This window comes from Lissotriton helveticus, chromosome 1_1 (genome assembly GCF_964261635.1).
Source record: "Lissotriton helveticus chromosome 1_1, aLisHel1.1, whole genome shotgun sequence".
In the NCBI taxonomy this organism is placed as follows: Eukaryota; Metazoa; Chordata; class Amphibia; order Caudata; family Salamandridae; genus Lissotriton; species Lissotriton helveticus.
The window spans coordinates 1297762882-1297787886 of NC_136057.1; the positions used below are offsets into that span (position 1 = coordinate 1297762882).

General features: G+C 46.6%; 1 protein-coding gene across 4 annotated transcripts in view; it reads left to right on the forward strand.

The window, feature by feature from the left end:
• DSN1 (DSN1 component of MIS12 kinetochore complex) overlaps positions 1-25005 on the forward strand; it is a 293642-nt gene that overhangs the window by 179377 nt on the left and 89260 nt on the right. For all 4 annotated transcript variants that reach the window (XM_078681111.1, XM_078681103.1, XM_078681094.1 and 1 more), the window contains 2 exons: positions 11367-11426; positions 15155-15226. In XM_078681111.1, coding sequence (XP_078537237.1) covers positions 11367-11426; positions 15155-15226 — 132 coding nt within the window. The remainder of the gene's footprint in view (positions 1-11366; positions 11427-15154; positions 15227-25005) is intronic.

Below are 25005 nucleotides of genomic sequence, written 5' to 3' on the forward strand. Positions count from 1 at the left end.
CTTAAGCATACTTTTTTTTTTTTTAAGACAGTTTCGTATATTTTAATGACATTTTTTAATGAAATAGTCACATTTTAAATCTTACATTTTATAGAAATCAAAAAAGAAATGAAAGTCTTATATATGTGGATATAATGGTTTTAAGGTTTCCCCTCGCATAATCAACTTTTAATTCATTTTATGCTCTACACGGTCTTGTACACCAAAATGGAACAGCTGTACATTGCCTTGTCAAAGGGGTGCTTATTTATATAACAAAATATTTTATATATTACTGCGAATGTCTTTTATGATCCTGGCGATCGAAATAAAGATACTGAACTGAATACATAAAATCATCATAAGTATAAATATCTTGCACATGAGCAAAATCAGTGTATTATGGCGATCATAGAAACCTCATCAACATACTTTCTTCATCCAAGTGCAGTTCTGCCATAGTGGATCGGGTCGGGTACGTCCCATTGTGCCTCATATGTGACTTGCGAGTTAAAATGGCAGTGATTATGCAAAGTTTGGTGAAAAATCTTGAAAAGAATTTCATATGAGCTAAAATGTGAAAACCCTTTTTTCACCCTCCATTGAATTTTTTTCCGCATGGCAGGATCTTCCCGAAACCTGGCATGCCAGACTTTAGTTGACTGAATTTGTAGATTACAAAATATCACACAATTCTGTCTGTGGATAAACCATAAGCGAATAAAAAAAATGCTTTTCCATGAAAACGCTGCCTGAACCGTAAATACACCCCAGTTACTGCCACTGTTTCTATACAGCACTTGTGTGCGAACTTCCTTTCAAAAGGCATTTTTGTGTTTTGCTTATCACTTTGGTTCTGTTCAGCGAAATCTCTCTAGTAAATGCATTTTCATTATGGGCACTTCATTGAAAGTTTCATGCAAATGTGTCAAGCTGTGGCCAAAAAAGGGAGTGGGGTGGGTCCAAAAAATGAAATTTGTCAGTTTACCTACCTTAATATTCTGTGGTCCTCGACCGCTGAATCGAATTACCCCAAACTTGGCATGCATTTGGAACTTTACTCAAAGAAATGCATTTGCTTGGTTTGCTCTAAAACCCATTCAGTAGATTTCAAGAAATTGGCATTTAAAAAGTGTTCTGGTCTGGGAATGAAGAGGTTACATTTTAGACCTTGTTAATCCACAGATCCTCCATGAATTCACAGATCCAGTTTAAGAAAATATAAGCTCACCATTGTATTAGAAAGCTTTTTCTCCCATTGTCCATTACGAATTTGTGAATCCAGCTGCAGATCCACGAATCTGCCCCACTTTGATTGTCTGCCCATCTCTGTAAAATCTCTGTTGTGGTCAACATTACCCTACACGATGCACTGTGTTGGAAAAAGTAGGAACAGTAAATGTTTAAGGGAGAATGGTGAGCCTACCCTGACTCTAAGGCCCATGTGGACCAGTCCCCAACGGGACCATCCTGGCATTAAATTGAATATTTTTATTATTGCAGGAATTGGTCATCCTCTGCCAGATTCAATAATCCTAGACCCTTCATGGGTATAGTAACCTTCCTGGGATCTCAGAATACGCAATGTTTGCTCAGGATTCCAAAAACCTTTAAAATGTATTTTTATAGGATTAGGAGTGTGATTCTGCATTTCTAAAACTGCTGCTCGTAGCCTTCAGCCATGTGCAGCAAGGGTTGACTGTCCGCGGAAGCTTGGAAGCAAGGCTTAGCCAAAGGCTGTGCAGCAGGGGTTGGCTGCAGGGTCTGCCCGAAGACCAGGCCTTGAGGCCCAAAGTAAGAGTGCAAGGAACAGTTAGATGTGGTGAAAGATTTTTATTAATAAAAATCACTGGGTAAAAAACCGAGATTAAAATTAAATAATGGTTTGCTTTGGTTATAAGACCTTAACGTATGTTAAATCAGAAATTCACTGACCAAAAACTAAAGTTTAAAGGTGTTCTGTTTATAAAGCAAAACCTAACAACCTCTTAAATTCACCAGTTATGGCTATTTAAACTAACCGTAATTCATGCCGCACCCATAAATCCTTGCTTCTGACCTTATAATATGACATAATTTATGTAATGTTAAATTACACTATTGATGATCTCACCGCTAATTCAAATGACCTAATCAATGGCATCACTGATAACATCGCTAATAATATCTTTGAGAGTGCTGTTGAGTGTGATCTGTGAATTTAAAAAAGGAAAACAAAAGTGTACAACAACAATTATTAATGCAGCAGTACTTAAATGTCTGCGGAGAAATAGGCCAGGGTTTGGAATATGGCCAGCCGCTGCTCTATACGCTATGGGGAATGGCTGCTCTCAAAGGATTGGGTGCTGGCCCTGCAGCTAACCCCTGCTGTGCAGCTCTAAAGGCTTTGTGCAGTGGTAAATCGCCAGTCACACATGTTCATTGCAATTGGCCACCCATGGGAGGATTTACATGGCCTAGCCATTGGTTCAGTCCTTTTGGCCAGTCCCTCCTTTACACGTTCAAAAGCCATGTATGGAGGGTTTGGTCTCTTGTGGTGGTGTGCGCAGTGTCTGCTGCATACCCTTGCTGCACTTTGCTAAGGACTTGTGAAGTAGGGGTTGACCCCCTGTGAAGGGTTGAGTTCAGGGCATGGTTTTCAGTTATGCTCTGGAGTCACCCCAGACAGCTGATGTATATGCACAGCGTGGGTTGGCTACTTGTAGAGGGTTTGGCTGGTCTTGGTCAGGGTTTTTCATCAACCACCTCGGTGCACAGCCAAAGGCTGTCCATATTGTGGGTTTGCCACTCATGCTGTTTGGTCACTTGATCTGGTCCTGAGGCTACCCTCCACTGTGCACAGCCAAAGACAGAGTCTTGGTACTTCTGGATGTAGGAAAAAAATAAAAATATCAAATCAAATTACATGTAAAACAATTTGAAGTAGATGAAATCAAATGTCCCTGCCTAGAATTATACATAGGGAACGCAATTTTTCCGGCCAAATAATTGATAGTGGGAACACAATAGAGCTATAACTAGCATCAACATGAGTTAAAGTACTTCTGAAAACTCAACAGAAACACATCAAAGTCAATGGCAAGATTTGAAATTCTTTGGCATTGGGTATGTCCTAAGAATCCTAGAGTGGAGAGCCAACGGAATACTTGAGCATAGACAAATGGAATCCAAATATTTATTTTGATTTTGAGTGTTTGCACCTGTATACTCTTAACCAAGATGAAGCAAAATGTGGACATGTATGATCTATGCTATAACTTAACATCCCTGATTAATTGAATCTCTGTTTTGAGGTATTCACAAATGTGTTTTAGTATTGCATCCTTTTGTTATATCTTCCTTGGTTTAGCACATGGATACTCTTAAGATATGAACACTTTAGTGTGAAATGCAAAGAACTAATGTAAACATTATGACAGCTCAAGTATGTATACTGTTAAATGAGTATTCTGTATTGGGAGAAACTTTATTAGATGCCCACCCATGATGCATTTCTCTAAAGAATGATTTTTTGTTAAGAGACTCTTGTGAAATTATTACGAGAAATTTAGCAGATGCACACTTGTCGTTATTCAGTGTTGATCAAATATCAATTAAATTCAATAAGTCTTTATTGCAATTGTTCATCATCAAAGACCAAATCATCCAGGGTTAAAACAAACACTCCTTCACTTAAAATTCATCATATAAATGAGAGATGTTAGTCCACGATACTACTCCATCATCATACGTTAAAAAATAAATATATATATATACAGGTTCTTAAAAGCAGATATAACATGTAAACCAGCGTGCACTCTTAATTTCAGCACTGATTGCTTTTAAAAGGAAACATGTTATCTACCAGCAATAACAATGTAGTACGAAACATAACTCTTACTCCTTAATAGTAGGGCCCATCTTTACTCTATATACTACTATACCCCCCTTTTTTGTTACGTATGGCCGATGCCCAGCTCAAGAACTTTGACACTCCAATCACAGTGAGGGTAGAAGTGTCTGACTTTAAAACTCGCCGATCTTGTATTCATGGGCATACATCCTGGTTTGAGCCATTTTATCCTAGGCAGGTGGTAAGCAGGGCATGCAAATAGAAAATGATCTATGTTCTCACTATGGTCTTGACAAATATACTACTTGTCACAACTAGCGGGATCCCATTTACTTGTAAAACATCTTAATGGGAGCGTGCCTATTCTGAACTGATGGTAGAGCTTGCGATCCTGAGGCTTAGTGATGAGATCCCAATAATCTTCAAAAGGAAATCCCTCGACAGTGACTGGCTTATGTGGGAAGAGTATCTCTTGGTTCTAACCATTTCTCAATAGGCTGCTCTATAGATCTTCTTTGATGGAAGTTCCGCATCCTCAGGATATTCCCATAGATTGCTCATCCCCATTTCAGTCAGCAAGGACCTGATGGAATTCAGCCATGGGATCTTATATGATCTGCTCAACCTCCTCACTTCCAATTAGGAATTGGCATTCAAGGAGAGTTCCGGAGTGATCCAGAGACGCCTCCAGAATGCCAACGGTCTATAACGCACTACGTCTGCAATGGTGTGACAACCCAAGTCAAGAAACAGGGATAGTAGACGAGAAGATTGCGGAAGGCCAACTAACGATCTCACAAACTTATTTTGAGCTAAAATAAGTGGAGATACATTTTCGAAACCCCATATTTCTGCACCATATAATATGGCTGGGTAATTTTGGTTGTATATATCTTTAATATAGGGGCAATAGGCTTGGTTTGGGAAAGCCTGTCTTCCTTAATTAAGGCTCCGGCTAGCTGAGCATGTTTTAGCGCCAGCATTTCGACTTGGGGTTTCCAACTTAGTTTACCACTAAATGTAACACCCAAGTAGGTAAACACGTCAGTTTGCTCCAATAAAACGCCATCCATATATACTCTAGCTTTAATCGTCTTAGACTTATGGAGCACCATGAACTTTGTCTTCCCTACGTTGACCACTAGCTCATGTTCACAGCAGAACACCTGAAAACGAGACCGTGCTGCCTGCAGCCCCTGTCTCGTCTTGGATATAAGCAAGGTGTCGTCCGCGAACATGAGCAATGGGACTTTCATGCCAGCTAACATTGGTGCATCAGTTGGGTGATTAACAAAGTACTGGACTACCCCGTTTATAAATAGGGAAAACAAAGTAGGGGCCAGCACACACCCCTGTCGAACCCTTTTGGACACCACGCTGGCTCAGAACGGTCCCCCTTGTTGTAGATCGGCAAGATCTCGGCACCAGACCAGGTTTCTGGGAGCGGGGCACCATTTACTATAGCATTTGCAAGAAACTTTATGTATATAGAACTCATAAATCTATATCTTGTCTAAATAGATCTGCAGGAATACAGACGTGCCCCGGTGCCCTAACACTCGGGGCTACTTTTAACACAGACTCAACCTCAGAGCTAGTGAAATTCAATGGATCATTAGTTAAAATAAGCTGGGAGGGCTCCTCACTGCTATGTGTGGACTTGAACTGAGCCTCAAAATACGTCACCCACTTTTCTGGGACAACGTGATTGCTCGGTGTCTGTGACTGCGTACTATTTCCCCATTTGACTAAGTGCCAAAATTGGGTCATGTTCCTCCCATCGCACGCCGATAACGGGTTCTGCCATCTTTCTTCGTCCCACTCTCTCTTCGCCTGTCTCTGTACTGCTTTATAGTTGGCTCTAGACTCTTTAATATAGCCCTGTGCCCTTGATCTGATAGCTTTGACAAGGACTTTGAAGGCCTTCCTACATGCTTTGTTGTACCAAGTACTTGGCTTCAAGGGTCTATTCTTTTTACAGGAGCTTTTTTTAATGAAGAACTTTTTCAATTCCTTAAAAAGTTCTTCATGTACACCCGGTAGGATGACGTTTAGCTCCTGAGACTTACAGTCGGAGAGTTTAGACCGAGACCCCGAGATCAAGTCCCTCATCTGCACAAGATCACCTTCGTTATTAGCAATCTTTGCCCACCAAACCCTTCTCAGATCATTGGTGACAGTGACCGCTTCAGTGGGTAGTTTACCTTCCCTCTGTTTTGAACTACATAAGCTTCTATCATTAATTTTTAAAACCAGGGGGTTATGATCGCTTTCTGGCCTCCTCTGGACCTCCATATCTAGTACCGAGGGCCAGAATTCAACATTAATAAGAATGTAGTCTATACGACTACTGTTTCGACCATTATCGAAGGTATTTGCACCCCGCCTGTCGGACTGCATTCTCCCATTGGCTGCCCTCAAACCCCTTTCCAGGCAGAGCCCCTTCATTTGTAAAGCGCCCTCAGACCATTTTCTTATGGGTTGTAAATCTAGTTGAGGGATACCCCATAACACATCCACATCTTCACTAAGCCTACCATCTTCAAAATCCAGGATTTCAAAACTACAGTTGAAGTTACCCACGATAATCAAATTACTGGTGACTACATCATGTACCAGATGACTTTCAAGAACTGTGATAACGTTTGATCCCCTACCACCCAGCATTCTCCGAGAGTAGACATTAAATATCGTTATCTCTACGCCTTTTGGTGATCTAACCCGTATGGCCATGATGTCGGGGCTATCTATAGCCAACTCATCCACCCTTATCCCCTCAAATTGTCTCACCCAGCAGGTCAACCCACCAACTGGTCTACCCCTCGGACCTCTTATCGAGCCTTTGAAAAATGTAAGTAGCCTGGATAGTCGACTCGCTCTATAGACCACGTCTCCTGAAATATCCACACATCAGTTGTCTCAATATATGCTGACCATTCTGTGGACTTTATTTTTGATGAAATTCCCGCTATGTTCCAAGAGGATAGAGTCATACATAAATTTGGGAGACTAGTACCAGCTTCCTCTATACTAATAATTTCCTCCACAACGTTAGTATTATCTATTGTTGGCAAACCTGCACTCTGAATATCAGAAGAGGAGAGGGCACAAACTCCTGATCTTACAGGGGTAGCAGACACTACACCCAGACCTAGGTTGCTAGCTTTTACGGGTGATTCACATCCTATGCCTATATGCCTTATACCGTCAACCTGTGTATCACATAGGGGAACAGACCTATAGAATAGTCTTCCAGGTTCCCAACAACCTCCCTTATGACTCTAAACACTTCAGTCCCCAATGGGGTGTCACTCCCTCTCAGTCAGTCAATATCTTCGAGAGATGAAAATAACTCAAAGCGATTGCTGGTTTGGACTGGGTAGTCAAACGGACTGTGTGCCCTGTTGGGGACCCTCTGATCCTTGTACCTAGGCATCTTCCATGGTTTATAAAAGAAACCTAAGGGGATTCTTTTAATATCCTCTACTGTGGGGGGATGATAACCAGCTGTTTTCAAAATGTGGTGTACCAGTAAGGGTGATCTGAAGCTAAGTACCACACAATCTCCAGCCATGGATTTACGTGATTGACCTACCTAGTTTATTCGACGCACCATTTTGAATTATTCAAATAACTGATCTGTAATGCCTGTCTTTTTGCTCATTAAATGTAAAGCCTTATTTTTGAGTGTCAACCAATGCTCCCGAGTCCCTGGGGGGAGCGGGGGCACGTTGGCTAGAACTACCGTATAGGGCATGACCTCTGGCGGAAGGTGGAGATAGGGCTGTAGATTGGTGTTGCCTTCAGTACCCAGCTCGGCCTGCCTCATTCTATTTCCTTCAACCCCACGCTGCTGAGTCGACGTAGAAAAACCATTATTTAGACGAGGTAGAAATGCAATCTGTACTTGTCACAGGTAATACTGGTGCAGAGCTTAGGTAGGCATTATCCAGATTACCCTGTTGCACATTACTTACCGCCCTTGATAAATTGTATGGGGACACCTCCCCCCCCCCCCTTCGCATGTACAGTGGGTTGGACTGGATTCCTTTGGTTACTGCAGGAAAGACCTTGTTCAAACTTGTTTAGCCTTTCGTCAACTGAATCCAAACTTTTAAAAATGGGGTCAATAATTGCTGCTATTTGCTCTCTTAATAAGGAATACAGTTCCTCTGAATTAAGCTGGATACTTGGGCGGACTATGCTGGAGTTTTCAGCAGCCTGATCTCTGGGTAGTCCTGTATGATTCAGTGTTGAATTAGCAACAGATTTAGCAGCCGGGGTAGTACCTCCAGACTTCCCAAAAATGGCTGTTCTACTGGGTTCTTTGCTGGGGGCTGCTGTGTTGTGCTTTACTGTGCCTCGACCTTTCCTTTTTTTTGAAGGTGGGTCCACCCCAGATCCCCCTGTAACTTTCTTTCTCCTAATTTTTACCACTACAGGGCTCTGTGGACTACCCTGTTCTTGGAGAATGCCTGGAGTTGGGGGCGCTATCTCATTACCAAGCGAGGTGATGTTCTATGGTTACCAGGGTCAAGTTCGTTTCCCAACAATGTTTGGGATAGCCGGGCAATGGGCAGAGAACTGCCCTGGGAAGGAACGGGTTCCAGTAAAAGCCTATGCTCCGGTATCTGGATTTCGTACATCAGCACGGATTCTGCTCTGCTTAAGAAAACATCAAGTGTGCCCACAACCCCTTCTCCCAACTTTCTTTTGCTCATGATTAGATGGCCTCGGAGCCACACAAGTAACAGAGAACACACTGGCTATTAAAACTAGGCAAAATGGTGCTTACAGTACAGCGTGGCAATTGTCAATAGTGTGGCCCAGCCCGGCCTCCTCTGGGCTCTGACGGGTGCGGACGAGCCCACCCTTGGCCCGGGCACTCCCGCGCTGCGGGAGCCCTCGATTGTTTTTAAAGTGCCTCCTGGCGCTTGGCTCTGATGCAATGTGATGCGCCACAGGAGGATGCTGGGGGATGTAGTCCCGGTCCTCGGCTGGCGCGAAGGTGGCGGCGCAGAAGAATCGTTGCAGTTCCCCTTGGACTGAGTTGGCAGTAGACCAGCAGGCAGGCAAAAATCAGGAAGGCATCAGTGGAGGGAAACAAGAGTAAGCGAGGGACCCGCGCTGCGGGAGCCCTCGAGAGTTTTTAAAGCGCCTCCTGGCGCTGGCGCTTGGCTCTGATGCAATGTGATGCGCCACAGGAGGATGCTGGGGATGTAGTCCCCGTCCTCGGCTGGCCCGAAGGTGGCGGCGCAGAAGAATCGTTGCAGTTCCCCTTGGACTGAGTTGGCAGTAGACCAGCAGGCAGGCAAAAATCAGGAAGGCATCAGTGGAGGGAAACAAGAGTAAGCGAGGGACCCGCGCTGCGGGAGCCCTCGAGAGTTTTTAAAGCGCCTCCTGGCGCTGGCGCTTGGCTCTGATGCAATGTGATGCGCCACAGGAGGATGCTGGGGATGTAGTCCCCGTCCTCGGCTGGCCCGAAGGTGGCGGCACAGAAGAATCGTTGCAGTTCCCCTTGGACTGAGTTGGCAGTAGACCAGCAGGCAGGCAAAAATCAGGAAGGCACCAGTGGAGCGAAACAAGAGTAAGCTAGGGACCAAATATCATGAGATGCTCACTGATTGTTAACTAGGTCGCAACCTTGTTTCTGATGAACAGTATACTGAATCTATCCTAATGCGTCATTCAAGGTGAAATTCTGATACTGTGTCCTTTCCACTTTTGTCTTAAATATTGTCTTTGGCTAATCTATCCTAATTTCAGTGGTGATTTAGTTCTGACTTTCCTTCCTTTACATCAATTACATTGAGTATTCAGCATTCTACTAAATGGTGATATGCTCATATTGTCTTTTTACTATGTTTGTGATTCCTTATAACACAAATAGAATTTAATTATCCACAATTTCAGAATTGAAACTTTCTATACGATTGACCAGCCAGCTGACATTTTTTATCTAGATCAGCTTTTCTAGCATAGTGTGTCCTCTGTGTGTGTATTTTGTATATACACTTTAAAGATACATACATTTTGGTACCTATTGTGAAAATAGTGTCCCATTCAAATAGAGAGAAAGTAACATATTTTTCTTATATCCACACTTTGGTGAAGTATTTTATTTGTTCATTATGTGTCACATATTTGTATTGCACTTTAAAAAAAAAGTTCTTGTAACGAAAAAAAAGTTCCCTGGGTGGATCAAAACATGTAATTTTCCTCATGTTGGATACAATAAATGTATGAAATGTGCTCTGGTAAGGCTTATTCTGCAAAACTACGACTGGTGACACATGGTATGCAGAAATTTAAACTGGTTTCTGGACAACACTCAAACGACCCCCTCCTTAAAAGAGAGGTGGAGCCTATTGTCCGGTCACTCATATGAAGATGGGTATATGTGCATCTCATGAGTCATTACATTGCTGGTAGGTAAATATCTACATACCAGCAATTTCATAAAGCTTGGAAGGTATTGACTCCCGATGTACAGCTAAAAATAGAAGACTCCCAATGCATTTATCTGCGATGTGCTAGATGCTTACTAATATTACCCTGATGAGAAAGTATGGGCGTACAGAATTGTGCGTGAAAATGCCAGACTTCAGAAGAGATGAATTGAGAAATGTAAACACAGGTCAAAAAGCAGGCAATGCCAACTAAAATCATTTTGTACAAAATCATTGTTAAATTCACAAAAAAAATATGAAAATTATGTTTCCTGATCTTTCTGTGCGCATGAAAGCAACTAAAGAAATTATTGGGCTGATGTCAGAATGGGTGTTGCACTAACACATTTTGGATGTGGTTTTATCGGCTCAGCACTGTCGCCTTGGAGCGCACTATGATGGGTTGATGATTAACTGAAAATTGAAGAAGCCTGTTGATGTGTCCTCATCTTCCCCATTGTAAACAAAAAGTTACATCCAGTTTGTTTTAGTAAGGACAAAGCAGTACTCTACAATTGCTTTTCCCCCTAACACAGTATGAAATGTAGCTTGTTTTCAGTACTTATCTGAGGGAGACCAAATCCAGTGCCAGAATCTTTAAATCATTCCAGTATCCAATCTTCCTTGTGGTACACCCCTATGCTGGTTCCCAGAATCCATGTGAACCAATAGAAGCACACAGAGCCTTGGTCCATTTGCCACTATTGTCAGCTGTCACTTCACCGCTGTCATGCCAGAATGAGCAACATCTAAGAGAAAAAGACAAGTTCTTTCTGACTAGCCAATATTTTTATTCACTTCTCTTTGAATTTGGTTGAGAGGAAGTCTGAATCCTCCATGGAGGAAACCCTTGGTCGCAATAGGGATCTTTACTCTGCAGACGTGCTAAGAATACCTAACTGCATTGAATCTTAGTTGTCTTCTCTATGCCTATATGTTCTTAAACCTCCTTTGGTTTTATCTACTCAATTTCAGATCTCAAAACTAATTTGTTCAAGGAGAGGATATTTGTTTTGAATTTTTAATGTTGTAATGCTGACAAAAGTATCCTTTGAACCTGTGTTTAAATAAGTTAGTTTTCCACTTCTTTGATTTTTTGTTTCTAGTGCACCAACAAATCCAGCACTGGAGGATGCAAAAGCCCAAATACGAGAATATATTGAAAGGTAGGACTTTCATTCTTCAGTAATGTAAGGGAAAAGTGTTGTTCATCCGCGGTCTGTGCAGGTAATAGAGGTGGAGCCACAGGGGGGGTGGGGGTGGGGGGGGGGGGGTACCTTATTTCGAGGACGATTCCAAAGAGAAACTAATTATTCCGCAACTGGTGTTGTTGGGTTTTGCAGATTCTGGTAGGTTTGCAGTTCTAGTGTTAGTTGGCTCGAGGTACCAGTTATTTGCGATCTGAGGCGTAGGACTATTCAGGGGTGACTTTGTGGTGGAGACTGCTTGTGCAAAGGTATCAGTGGACTTTGTGCATGTTTCTGTGCCAAGGTGGCAAGGCCACAGTTGCAATCGCTGTCAATGTTTTGGTTTATTTGCTTGGGATAAAAGAGGCCATGTTCTGTAATGTGAATGTTAAAGATCTGCCTCAAGCGAAGCTATCATTGACTAGCTTTGTGGGTGTGTTCCTCCTCTAGTATTGTTTATAAGGATTTTTTTATTCTATATATAGACCGGGGATTGCTCCAAGTTGAGCATTATGCCTGGAAAGGTATTTTCGATATTAAAATCTCGAGATAGCCTTAACGAATAGGAAAACATCTACAGTAAAGACAAAAAGTAGCCACAATCTTCCAGAGAACAGGTTCACCCCCAACAACCTCCAATCTCTCCTCCTTCCCTTCTGGAGCTAGAAAATCTCAGCCCTCAATTGAACAAGACTTACACGGCCTTGCAACTCTCTATCAGAGATATGAAGAACATTTTACACCTCTCAGAAAAATATCTCTAAAAAATTGAGCTTGTTCAGAAATCAGTACACGAACCCTATAGCAAACTAAATACTATCTCAATGTCATTGACAAACAGACTATACTGACCTCACAATCAACTTCGATATCTGACAGATACTGAGATACAAATCCTATTGCTATCATATGAATCATTGCCCAATCTCCCCCCTAATGTAAACAAACATAACATTCAGTCAGTCCTAATCAACACAAATAGAACTTCAAAGGCTAACCACAGAAAACCAAACCTCAACAACCTGAAAAAAGTGACTTTAATTCCCGAAAGCAAGACTCAATAAGGGTCATCCCACAGAAACCTGTCTCATGCCTACTACTTAACTGTCGCTCAGCAAAGAAACATGCTACAGACATAGCCGACCTCATTTTAAACCAGAAAATTGACGTAACTATCCTAACAGAATCATAGCTATCGGAATTATCCTCCCCATGCCTTGATCTATTAGTCCCACCAACCTACAGCATTGTGAGACTAGACAGGCTAAACAAAACGGGTGGAGGCATCGCCTGTATACATAGATCTGACATTACCATTACGAAAGTACATTTGGACCCCTCAAGTCATTTGAATACCTTGGTTTGTCCTTGAGAACCATAGATAAGCAACTTTGCAAATCACACACGTTTTACCACCTCCCAGGCAAAAACACCCTGTTCACAGACGAGCGATTAAAATCATCACAGCAAGCTCTGCTAAATTCTACGATATTTCTTAGAAGACTTCAATCTTCACTGGAAAGATCACAATGATTCTCAGATCAGTTTGCTCAAAGACTTCTTTGAAGATCAATCTTTGGTTAAAAAATGCAAGCTACCAACCCAAACAAAAGGCTCTACATTAGATTAGATCATCTATAAGGAAAAACCTGTTGATACAATTGAGATCATCCCCTGTGACTGTTCAGATCATCACATTACCTTCCAAATACCCTACGTAAAAAGAAATACATCCTCCCAATCAATCAAACCCAGAAAATGGGTTTGTGACACCAATGGCTCAATATGGAGAATTTTGTAGTATGATGTGAGAAAAAACTGAAACCTCCTAATAACCTGGCAGAAGTTAGCGAACTCACAGAATATTACAACACCACAATGACGAAAATAATTGATGACACATCCCCTTTAGAACTCAAAAGAATGCCGGACAAAGATAAAAAAAACTTTTTTAACGGATCCCTCAAAGAAGAAAGCCCAGAAAATCACATTATCAGGAGGAAGCAAAGTCTCTCGGAGCAATGGAGATCTCTTACTGAAATCTGCCCTCTTCCGAAAGAAGAGAACTTAAGACCGAGCATTTTCTGGTGCAGCACCAAGAATTTGGAACTCACTCCCCTCGAGCATTAGAAAAATCTTGTCCACTTCCGCTTTCAAAAAAGAAGCCGAGACTTCTTATGAACAAATTCCTCCCATAATAACAGTAGTCCAGACACTGTTAGGTTACTTTCCTGGTCTCACATTTTGATAATACAAATAGATTTCTAGTAGTCGTTAGGACATGTATATATGATTTTGTAAGCACGAATGTCTCTCTCTCAAATTGTTGTACGCTTGCTACATTTGCTTAAAGTTCGTGTCAAACCTGCTGTCGTAAGATTAAGGCTATGTGAAAGTGAAGCACTCTGATACTCATGCGGGTCATGTCCGCGCTGTATAAAATCTGAATAAATGGATACGGTGCATCTATTTTCTGGGGATATTTCAGTACCCTTCTTACAGGAGATGAGATTGAAATAGTTTCCCTCTGTGAATTTTAGCACAAGCAATGTAGTTGATTTGTGACTTTGAATCAGTCTTGAGAATTGCAATGCCTTCACCTCTTTAGGGTTCAGTGCTTTGTTGGAAGGCAGTAGTTAGTAAGTGTGAGTCCCAATTGTCAATGCTTCATGTGTCTGTCAAGGAAGGAGGTGAATGATGTCAGGAGTCAGTTTATAGATATCATGTTCATGATGAGCTGAATGAGACTAGCTGTAAAACATAATAGTCACTAATGATTGTGGAAGGACCACAAGAGTTTTCAAGGTGAGAGGCTATTGGACTTTCAAGTACAATTGCTGTCATAATTGATGCATACGTTGAACAAGGGACCAGGATGTATGGCATCCAGCATTTGACTGGGTAGCCATCAGCATAGGTGATTGTGGTTTTGAAATCACAAGGAGTAATTGCAAGTGGTGGACTGTTTAGTAGAATTAGTCATTGGAAGAGGAACTAGGATTTGTGGGTAAGATTGCAGTTTTGGTTGCCCATGAAGGATGGACCAAGCCAACTAGTGACACTTTCTGGCCATAGAGGCTGACAAGTAACATTGGGCTCTTGTATGATGTGATTAATAAAGAAGAGTGGGCCATGATGTTAAAAATAGTGTTTTTTAATCCCACCATGCCCAAGGAAGTAGTGCAAGGTTTAATATTGTTTTAAAAAATATTAAAATAATATCACAATTCAGCTGACATGTTTGTTCTCTGTTCCATCTAATGTTCTTCCAAACATTTAAGCAAGATTATTTTTTGATATTGATGATTACATATTAGATTTTTTCAAATTTTTAGTTACTAACGATTCACAGATGTGAAACACACTCTTAATATGCTGCACTTGTGCCCCCCCCATACAATATGGTACTTGCAGTTCAGTCAGTTACTTGTACTCCCATTTCAATTGGCTTATCAAGAATTTGCTTAACCAGTGCCAGAAATATATATATGAACTCACTTGGAAAATACCCTAAATGCATGTTTTCAGTGGTAATATAGCTACGCGATGTCAAGTCTTGACAGTGATCAGTCTCTGGTGGTACATCCTTTTGCATTGGTGTGCTGTTTGCAGTACTACAAAATAATGCTGTTATGAAGAAGGTGTCTTTTTGAATGTTTAGCTGTCTTGTCTTGACATCTATTAATGCAGCTTGCCTACTCTTACAGATTTACCAAGGAGTGTCACTCATGGGAACAAATTTTGCTGAGTTACCAGAAAACGGCAATGGAAAGAGCCAGGTTTGACTGTTTTTTAACTGTTTTGATTAGTGCACAATTGAGACTGAGATATGCTCTCATAACATCTCAAATAAGAAATTTCTGACAGCATAATGTTTAGTTTAGCTTCTACTTGAGAAGTTTGTTGTTTTCTCTCCTGCTTGCTTCCATGATTTGCATGCTTAGAATTCATTAATGGAGTCGGAGAGAACCCCCCAATCATGCCTTCATCAACATTTTTCCTTTTTTCGAGTGTGTGAATGCCCCATCTATCTGCGTGTGAACGCATACAAAGCCAGCCTTTTCTCTTACAAGACGTAGTTTCCTTTTTCAGACAAGGGAAATGTACAGATATAACCCCATGTAATTTCATTGTAACATGACACAGCATCCATTTTTTTTTGTAAATGTCTTTTTATTGCAGCAAAATAAATTGTACAAACAGGTCACATATATCCTTACAGCCATTGTCTGTCTTAGCTATGAATTGCCATTACCCAAGTTACACGGCCAATTAGCTCACACCCCTGAGGTCGAGCGGCGTAATCCAGGGATATAGTAGGTATGATCTAGTGAAGACAGCATGGTGCAGTGACAGCCAGTAGTCCAGAAACTTGCAGGGCTGCGTTTCAATCCTCACTCCCCCCTCCCCCACATATCCTCAATTGTTGAACAACTCGGCTAGTCCCACCCCTCCCCCCCTAAGCAACAACCCCTTACTCGCCCAACTCTACCAACCCCCCCCCCCCCTGTCCTATCCCCTCCCCCCCCCTCCTCGCCCCCCACCCCCCCAGGCGTGCTAGAGTACCATCAGTGCCAACTTGCTTCCACCCCGACCCAACCAAACCTTAAGCATACTAGCAGGATAGAACCACAAAAATTGGCAGTCATCACGTAGAAAGTAAGGAAACAAGTGAGAGAGGCTAGGAGAGCACTATCCCAGGCTGCGGCGCCGCCGGTTCGGGGCTAGGCGCGGGGGTGTCTTCCTCAACCAGGTCTAAAAGGGTGAGGTCCAAAACCATTGTTTCCCATGCTCTGGCCTTCTCCAGAGCAGTGTTAGTGCCCGCTCGAAGTGCCGCCTGCAAACGGAGCTCCCCCTCACACCGGGCCCATTTTTTAAGTTCATCCTTCCATCTTCCTACCGTTGGGCCCCTACAAGCTTTCCATTGGGATGTTATGGTACCTTTCGCTAAAAGCAGGCCCAGATCCAGAAACTTGCTGGTAATTTTGTTCTTTGATGTGTGTGGGAACCAATGTAGGATGCAGTGTGCCATGGTAAGTTGTAAGTCCCTCTCCGTAACTTCCCTCAAACAATCCACTACCTCCTGCCAAAAGGGACCTAACTCCGGACAGGACCAGAACATATGTTGGAAGTCGGCCAAGCCCTCTGGGCACCGCGGGCAGGTCGCTGGATGGGTTGGGAAATATTTATGTAGTTTGTCAGGGGTCAGGTAAAGCCCTATGCAGGACATAAAAGTGCACCAGCTGAAACCTAGCGTTGCGCGTCCCATTCCGGGCCCGTTCCACTATGCCAGCCCATGCCTCATCAGGGATCTCCGTCCTCAGGTCAGCCTCCCATTTCGCTTTCAGAGACAGCAGCGGGGAGATAGCCTCCGAGATCAGGCGCCTATACAGGCACGTGACAGCTTTGACCGTCCCTACCATCATCACTATGTATTGGCATCCTAGAGACAGTGGCGGTTCCGTCAAGCCCGTTTTCCAGTGCTTGCGGATTGCTGTTGTCACTGCCGCATGAAGGAGGAAGTCCCCCCCCCCCGGTAGTTCAAAGCGGTCTCTCAGAAGGTCAAAAGGCAGCAGCACCCCATCCTCATAAAGGTCTCCCATTGATTTCAGCCCCAGCAGGTCCCAGCCCCCCAAGCGGTGCCATGAGCCCCCATGCGGAAGTGCCCCGCACAACCGGAGCGGAATCTCAGGAGCGTACGGGACTGCAATACGACTCCTCCTTAGATACCTGTTCCAGCATTTCCTGGCCGTCGCAAATTCCTGGGTGAGGTGAAAATCCCCCAACGGGAGTCTCAGAACAATCCGGGATAACACCTGGATCGGTCCCGCCGGTTCCCCTGACCCATCCTCCTCTTTCCTGGCTCTCGCGACCCACTGAGTTAGCCACTGCAGCTGAGCCGCCAGGTAGTATAGTTCGTAATCTGGCACCGCTAACCCTCCTTCTGTTCTAGGGCGGAGAAGCGTATCATGCGCCACCCTGCGCCTGCCCGCCCCCCACAGAAAGCCAATCACCATCGATCGCAGTCGGCGGAAGTAGCTCACCGGGATCCAGATCGGGAGTGTCTTGAAGAGATAGAGCAGTCTCGGCAGGGTCACCATCTTAAGGAGCGCCACCCTCCCCATTAGTGACAATGGGAGCGTGCTCCAGAAGTCGAAGTTCGCCTTAGTTAGTCTGATCGCCGACCCAATATTGCCCTCAAGGATGTCCGCCTTATCGTGGAAGATCGAGGTACCGAGGTAGCGCAGACTCCTCTCCTCCCAAGCCACTTCGTCCGTGAACTGCGGACACATTCTACGTGGGCGGGCCGGGAACAGGTATGACTTCGTCCAGTTCACACGAAGGCCGGACACTCTGCTCAATGATTTCAGTAGCGACTTAGCCCCTCGCAGAGAGGCATCCGAGTCCGCCAGGAACATCAGCAGGTCATCAGCATACAATGCAATGTGGTGCACTTGTCCATAGACATCCAACCCCTGATATGCATGTCCCAGCCGGGCTCGCGCCGCCAGGGGTTCGACCGCAATGGCGAACAACAGGGGGGAGAGAGGGCACCCCTGACGGGTACCCCTGCCCACCGCCCACATTTCCGAGATAAGTCTGCCGGTCCGGACCCTCGCCGTCGCAATCCGGTAGAGCAGTGTAGTCCAGTCTATGAAGTCCTCGCCTAGTCCCATTGCGCGCATGACATGGAAAAGGTACGGCCATTCCAGGCAGTCAAAGGCCTTCTCCGTGTCAACCGCGAACACCACCGCTTCATCTTCATCATATGTGTCAGCCTCCAGGACATGTAGGAGCCTTCGGACGTTGAGCGCTGTGTTGCGGGTCGGGATGAAGCCTGATTGGTCCGCGTGGATCAACGCGGACATATGGGGAAGCAAGCGCGACGCCAAGATTTTACTCAATATTTTATAGTCTTGATTGAGCATGGACAATGGGCGATATGCCGCCCTGTCCCATGGCTGCTTGCCCGGTTTGAGTAGTGGGACGATAAGTGCTTCGCTAGTGGTTACCGGAAGGCCGCCCGATCGTTTCGCCTCATTGTACAGCCATGTCAGTCGGGGCGCCAGGAGGTCTACGTAGGTGAGATAGAACTCCGTAGGGAGCCCGTCAGAGCCCGGTGTCTTGTTCCGTGCCATATTCTTAATGGCGACTCTCACCTCCCTCTCCTCTATTTTACTCCCGAGTAGCTTCGCGTCTTCCGCCACCAGCCCCGGCAAGTCCAGTCCCTCCAGGAATTCCTGGTAGTCGTCCCTTGATGGTAGGACCCGGCTGCGATAAAGCTCCGTATAGTAGTCGTGGAATATCTCGTTGATCCCCTGCTGATCAAATCGTGCCACCCCTGAGTGATTTCTGAGTTCAAGGATGATCGAGCTCCGACGAGCTGGGTTGGCCAGCCAGGCCAAAAGAGCCCCTGTTTTATCCCGCTCCGAGTGCGCGCGTGTGAGATAGGTCTTGTAGTCAAAGCATCGGAGACGCTCTACTGTCGCCGCCACCATCTCCCGCGCCTCAAGTAGGGCCTCGAGTATGCCCGGCCGTTCAGGTCTCGCCCTCTCCAGAGCCCGTAGTTTCTCATCCTCCCGCGCAACGTCCGCCAGTAGCGTCCTCCTTACTCCCGACGCCGTTGCTCCTCGCACCACCGATTTGAAGGCGTCCCATTCAATCGCGGCTGAGCCCGCGGTGCCCGCATTGATCTGAAAGTACTCCTCGATAGTCGAGGCTATTGTGGTTCGGAAGGACTGATCATCTAGCGCCTCTGGGCGCAACTTCCAGGCGGGGATTCGTGGGCGTCGCTGCGACCAGCGCAGGTGCACGAGAAGCGGGTTATGATCAGAGATCGTGCGCGTCAGATACTCACTGTGGCACACCTCTGCGTGCACGTCCTGTGAGCACAGGAAGGCATCTATGCGGACGTGTAAGTCATGAAGGGCGGAAAAAAAGGAGTAGTCTCTATCCGACGGGTGGTTCGCTCTCCAGGAGTCGACCAAGCCCCATTGGTTTTGCCAGGCAGAACGCGCAAGCGCCAGTTTGCCAGCCGGTGCATTTGGTAGGGGGGGGTGCGACCTGTCCAGCGCAGTGTCAGTCACGCTATTGAAATCTCCTCCAAGGAGCACTGGTCCCACCAAGAACGGGGCCATCTTGTTGGACAGAAGCGATAGAAAGGCAGGTTGGTCAACATTCGGGGCATACAAACAACCCAGTGTCAGATCCCTCCCATCCAGTCTGCCTCGTACCATGACATATCTCCCCTCCGGGTCTATTAGTTGCTGTGTGCATTGGAATGGTACCCCCGCCCTTATCCATATGGCCACCCCCCTAGCATAAGCGGAGTAACCGGTGTGGTAGACCTGCCCCCTCCACCTCCGTTGCAGTGCCTTCCCCTCCTTAGCTAATATGTGTGTTTCCTGGAGGAAGGCGAAATGAATGCCCCGTCTAACCAAATAGGTGTGTATTTTGTGACGTCTATGCATGGTATGCATCCCTCTTACATTCCACGTGAGACATTTGTATCCTACGTCGGGTCCCATTGTAGATCCCATCGTGCTTCGTCCACTCTCTCAGCAATCTCCCCGGCACGCCCAGGTCCCCTCCCCCTCCCAACCTGATCAACTAAACTTCCCCAACTCCCACACCCCAGGACAGACAACCAACTTGGAAATCCCATCCAAACTCTAGCAACGTAAGTGTATCTCATCAGAAGAGGGCTGGAGTGGTCCGTACGTTGACCCAGACAGGTCCGAAGCCCCCCGCACCCCCCTCTCCCCTCTGGGCTATTCAGAAGGACCCCCTCGGCTCAGCCTCCCCCATATCTCAAAGGCAAGGCCCAGGAGGCATCCCCATGTCGCCACCCATCACCCAGAGGCAGCCTCAGTCCCCAGCCCAGTACCTCACAGATGTGTCCAGAGTCCACTGAACCCTTTCAGCTAAGGATTCCGTCCGCTGTTTGGGGAGTCACCACCGGCAGGTCCGCCTCCGAAAGATCATGTACACTACTGGAGCCGGGACTAAGAGCACTGTTCTTCGACTGCTCCGATGCACTACTGGCAGGGCTGGCGTCTCCCTGACTGATGGCCGCCACCGCCAGCACCGCCTTGGCTCTTTCTTGCCGCCATCCCGATGGGGAGCCTGACCTCCGTATCGGCGTCGTTCCAGCAGAGCACCCCTCAGGCGAGGTCGCCGGGTGGATATCCGCACCGGACTCCCCCCTAGTATCCAGCCAGCTCCAAGCCTCCTGCGGCGTGAGGAAGAAGTGAGTGCGATCTCCCTCTATGACCCGCAGTCGTGCCGGGAACAACATGGCATAGGGCAGCTGTAGTGATCGCAGTTTCCGCTTGACCGCCATGAAAGAGGCCCTACTTCTTTGTACGTCCCTGGTGAAGTCCGGGAAAACCATGATCCTACTGTTGTCAATTCGCAAGTCCGGCAGGTCCCTGGCCCTCTGGAGAATGTGGTCACGGTCCCGGAAGTGCAGAAGGCGCATCACTATCGGTCTCGGCGGGGCTCCCGGTTTGGGTGGCCGCGCCGGGACCCTGTGGGCGCGCTCCAGGGCAAAGAACGGGGAAAGCCCCTCCGGGGCCACCTCAGACCGCAACCACTCCTCCAAGTAGGAGACCGCATCCCGGCCCTCCGCTTTTTCGGGAACCCCCACGAGGCGGAGGTTGTTGCGTCTGGAGCGCCCTTCGCTGTCCTCGGCCCTAAGCTTCAGCACCTGAACCTTCTGCACCACCTCCGCCAGAGACGCTCGTAGAGTGGCCACATCACCCGGTAGCTCCTTCAGGGTTACCTCTGTCGTCGCCACTCGCTCCTTCAGCTTCTTGTGGTCGTCCTTCAAGAGGGACAGGTCCGACCCGATGGTGTCCATCCGTTTTTCCAGGGCCTCCCTCGAATCCACTATCGCCTGCATGATGTCGCCCAAGGACGGATCTCGTGAGCGGGTCGAGCTCCACGGCCCAGGAGCCGGTGTCTCTACCTCCGAGGTGTGTCCCGGGTCATCCAGCTTCAGTACGTCGAAGCCCTTCTTTTTGCCTCCTCTCGCCATTCTGCCGATCCGTAATATTGGTGCGCCTCTTTTTGGGGACTCCAGGGGCTCCAAGTGCCGTCAGTCGCTATCTCGGTCCCCCCTTAGCTGCACGGCACTCCCTCGCCTTCACGTCCCTCACCAGGTGCTGCTCCAGTCCGGCAGCAGACTCAGGGAACTAGCGTCGTACCCCCAAAAAGAGGGGGGGGCCACCAGAATCTTCGCCCCAGGCGTAGGTCTCTCCAGGGAATCGCCGTGTATACGGCGCTTCCGAGCACCTGATCCGGGTCAGCCTCGAAAGCACGGGCGCCCAGTAGTCCGCCGCCTCCTGTCAGGTATCGTGTCCTCACCTCGAGCAGCCCCTGTTAGTGTCACCACCGAGTGCAGTGCCCCTCCGGCCAGGCCAGTGTGCAAGCGGCGCTCTCCTCAGGATAAGTGTTACCAGGGCCTCCGCTTCAGTAATAGGGCAGTCCCACCACGCGATGCCGGCCCAGTGGCCCTGTGGTCATTAGAGCCAGGGCAGTCTCAGTCTCGTGGGCGGCGCCATCTTTGAGTCAGGCAGGCCGATGTTCTCCCTTTCTGCGGTCGCCCCTGCACCACGGCTTCAGGTGGAGCTCCCCACCTCTCACAACTGCGGGGGGGCCTCCGCTGCCACATGGGGTTATTCCGCCGTTTCCTGCGCTCCTCACCTGCAACTGCTCCTATGCGTCAGGCAGAGCAGGCAGGGACACCAGCCGCCATCTTAGGCGCTCGTTTCACCGGCCACTCCGCTCCGTGTAAGGGGCTCGGTTCCAGCTTGCACAGGGCTGCCAGGGCCATCAGTGTCTCCCCCAGCGCTCTCGGGACCCTCCCATGCGTGCCTGGGGGTCCGGGGCTCGGGCCGGGGGTCAGGATACAGGATGGAGAGAGGCAGGCACGGAGGAGCTCCGGAGCCCCGCTTCCACTCACATCGGCGCTTAAGCCACGCCCACCATGACACAGCATCCATAAATGCACCCACTAACTGAGCTTGAGTAAAAACATGTGCCCTGCATTCATGTACTGCCTTCAGTTTGGCAGGTGTGGTCTCCGTTTTGAGAGCCTGGTATTCTCGCCGAATCAGCTGCATCTCTCCCTATAATTGCGGTGTGCATCTGCTGGAGTCTGGAAATATAAAATTCTGAGTCAGTTAATTTTGATTCACTTTTCCCAATATTGCCCCTAGGTGCGGCTCTATTTAAGACGCACTGCCCAGAATAGCAATCTCTCGTCCCAAACGTTCCTTGCCTTTCCATAGACTCCTCATTGGCAGACAGTAAGCATGAGTCCCGAGTGTCAGTGCTTCATGTGTCTGTCTAGGGAGGAGGTGAATGCTGTCAGTAATCAGTTTACAGGTATCATGTTCATGGCCATGATGAAGTGGATGAGACCTGCTGTAAGACACAACAGTCAAGGATGATTGTGGAATGACAACAAGGGTTTTCGGGGTGAAAGGATATAGGACTTTCAAGTAGAATTGCTGTCATAATTGATGCATACGTTGGACAGAGGACCAGGATGTATGACATACAGCGTTTGAATGGGTAGCCATCAGCATAGGTGATTGTGGTTTTGAAATCACAGGGAGTAATTGCAAGTGGTGGACTGTTCAGTAGAATTAATCCTTGGAAGAGGAACTAGGATTTGTGGGTAATATTGTAGTTTTCGTTGCCCAGGAAGGATGGACCACGCTTTGGCTTTGTGGACACTTTTCCATGAATGTGTGTGACGTTGAAAAACCTTTGTTTCTTGGAATGGTACATTATCCCCATGCTCTGGAACCCCCAGTAGAAGAACATTTGCTGCCTTTACCGTGTTTTTTCATATTAAGTCTGGGATCTCCGGAGGATCATTGGTTTTACTGTGCAGTCTCTAAAGTCACTGGTGTTTGATTTCTGCTTCAAGTGACAATTTTGAGGATTCTAATTTTCCCACTGTTGCTGGCACTCCCTATAGAGCACAATCTCCTTTATTCCAATACTTATCCATTGCCAGCGAAGCGACATCTACCAACATGACCATTTTTCTGTGTTCCTTATAGTGCTCTTGAGCTCTCAAATAAATTGCCTCCATGATTTGGGAGGGGGCACAATCTGTTCAACCATTTGCTACTGTCCCAGGAATTGCATGGGATTTTCCTCTCCCATGTGGTCAGACTTAGCCCTCTTGGTTTTGCCTTTTACTACTTTTTGAGACATTGCAGCAGGACCTTCTTTATTCCACTCGAGAATCAAACTTTCAATCTGCAAAAGAGCCCACAACAGCCTGTCAACTGGGGCTCAGAGTTGCTCAGTCCCGCTGTTCATTTAATGAATAGGTCTCCGTCCTGTTGATGCGCAAACCCATTGGAATGTGGCTCTGCAGCTTTGCTCCATGCCGTGTTCTCCATAAGTACACGCGTCAAGAGAAAAATAGGGTGACTAGCTCTGGTCTGCTGCCCGCTTTCACTCTTTGTAGGCCCCACCTTGCCTTTTAATCTCAGCAGTTTGCCTATGTTAGATCCATGCACAGAGAGCTTTCACCTCCTCTGAGTGACTGAGTTTTGGGGGCCATCTTTGAACCTATAAAGACCTTGGCGAAGTGGAGATCCACAGTTAGATTTCATTCTATAAGGATCATAATGTTTCTCCCTAGTCTATTTGCTGGTTCCAAGATGGGTTACTCATCCATCAGCGAACAGCACCTGCCTCCTCATACTGCCCAAAGGAACCCCAGAAAATGGAGCCGTGTTGGAGCTGTAATTGTGTATATTTCTCATGAGCCCAGGAAGCCATGAATACCTCCTGTATTCAGAATTCTTGAGAATGTAAAGCATGGAAATTCAGTGACAGGTTTCGTTTGCTCTCTCTTGCAATTGTGTATTTTCCGAAGTTCATAGAGCACAATACAAGATGACAGTATACTTGGTAGTTTTTTTAGGTCGAAGCGTAGAGATGCACTCATGCGCAGACTCGCTCGCGAGATCTAATGATTTTGAGGAGCTTTTAGTTACGGGCTTTAAGCCCCGCCCCTCTTTCCCATTGGCTGGCATCACCGTTTATACTAAACGGTGGCCAGCCATTGGGAAAGAGGTTAGGGTGACGTACACTTTTCTCTTTGTCGACGGCCCACTTGGACGGGCTCGTCCGACTTACTTCTGCTGTAAAAGGTTTCTAATCTTTATGCCTCGCCACTTTCACACTTGTACAGTGGAAGACACTCGCTGTATATCTCACAAAAACTGAAATGTGAAGGGCGCCTTCTGTTCATACTCGGGAAGTACAGTGCCTGGAAAGCAGCGTGTGTCTAGGAATGCCTGGCTGCTGTGTGGATGCAGTGACACACACTGGCTGGAAACGCGACAGGCTTTCAGCACACCAGTGCGCTCTGCTCTCTCACAAACGAAGGCAATGTGCCTTAAACTCCATCTCTCCTCTTCTAGGTGCTTCCCCGGTGCTTTTTCTCGGCGCACTGATGATGCTATGTTGTTAATAGAGAGACAGCGGGCCACAAACGCTTAGGGCTAACATCAGAGTTCCAAAG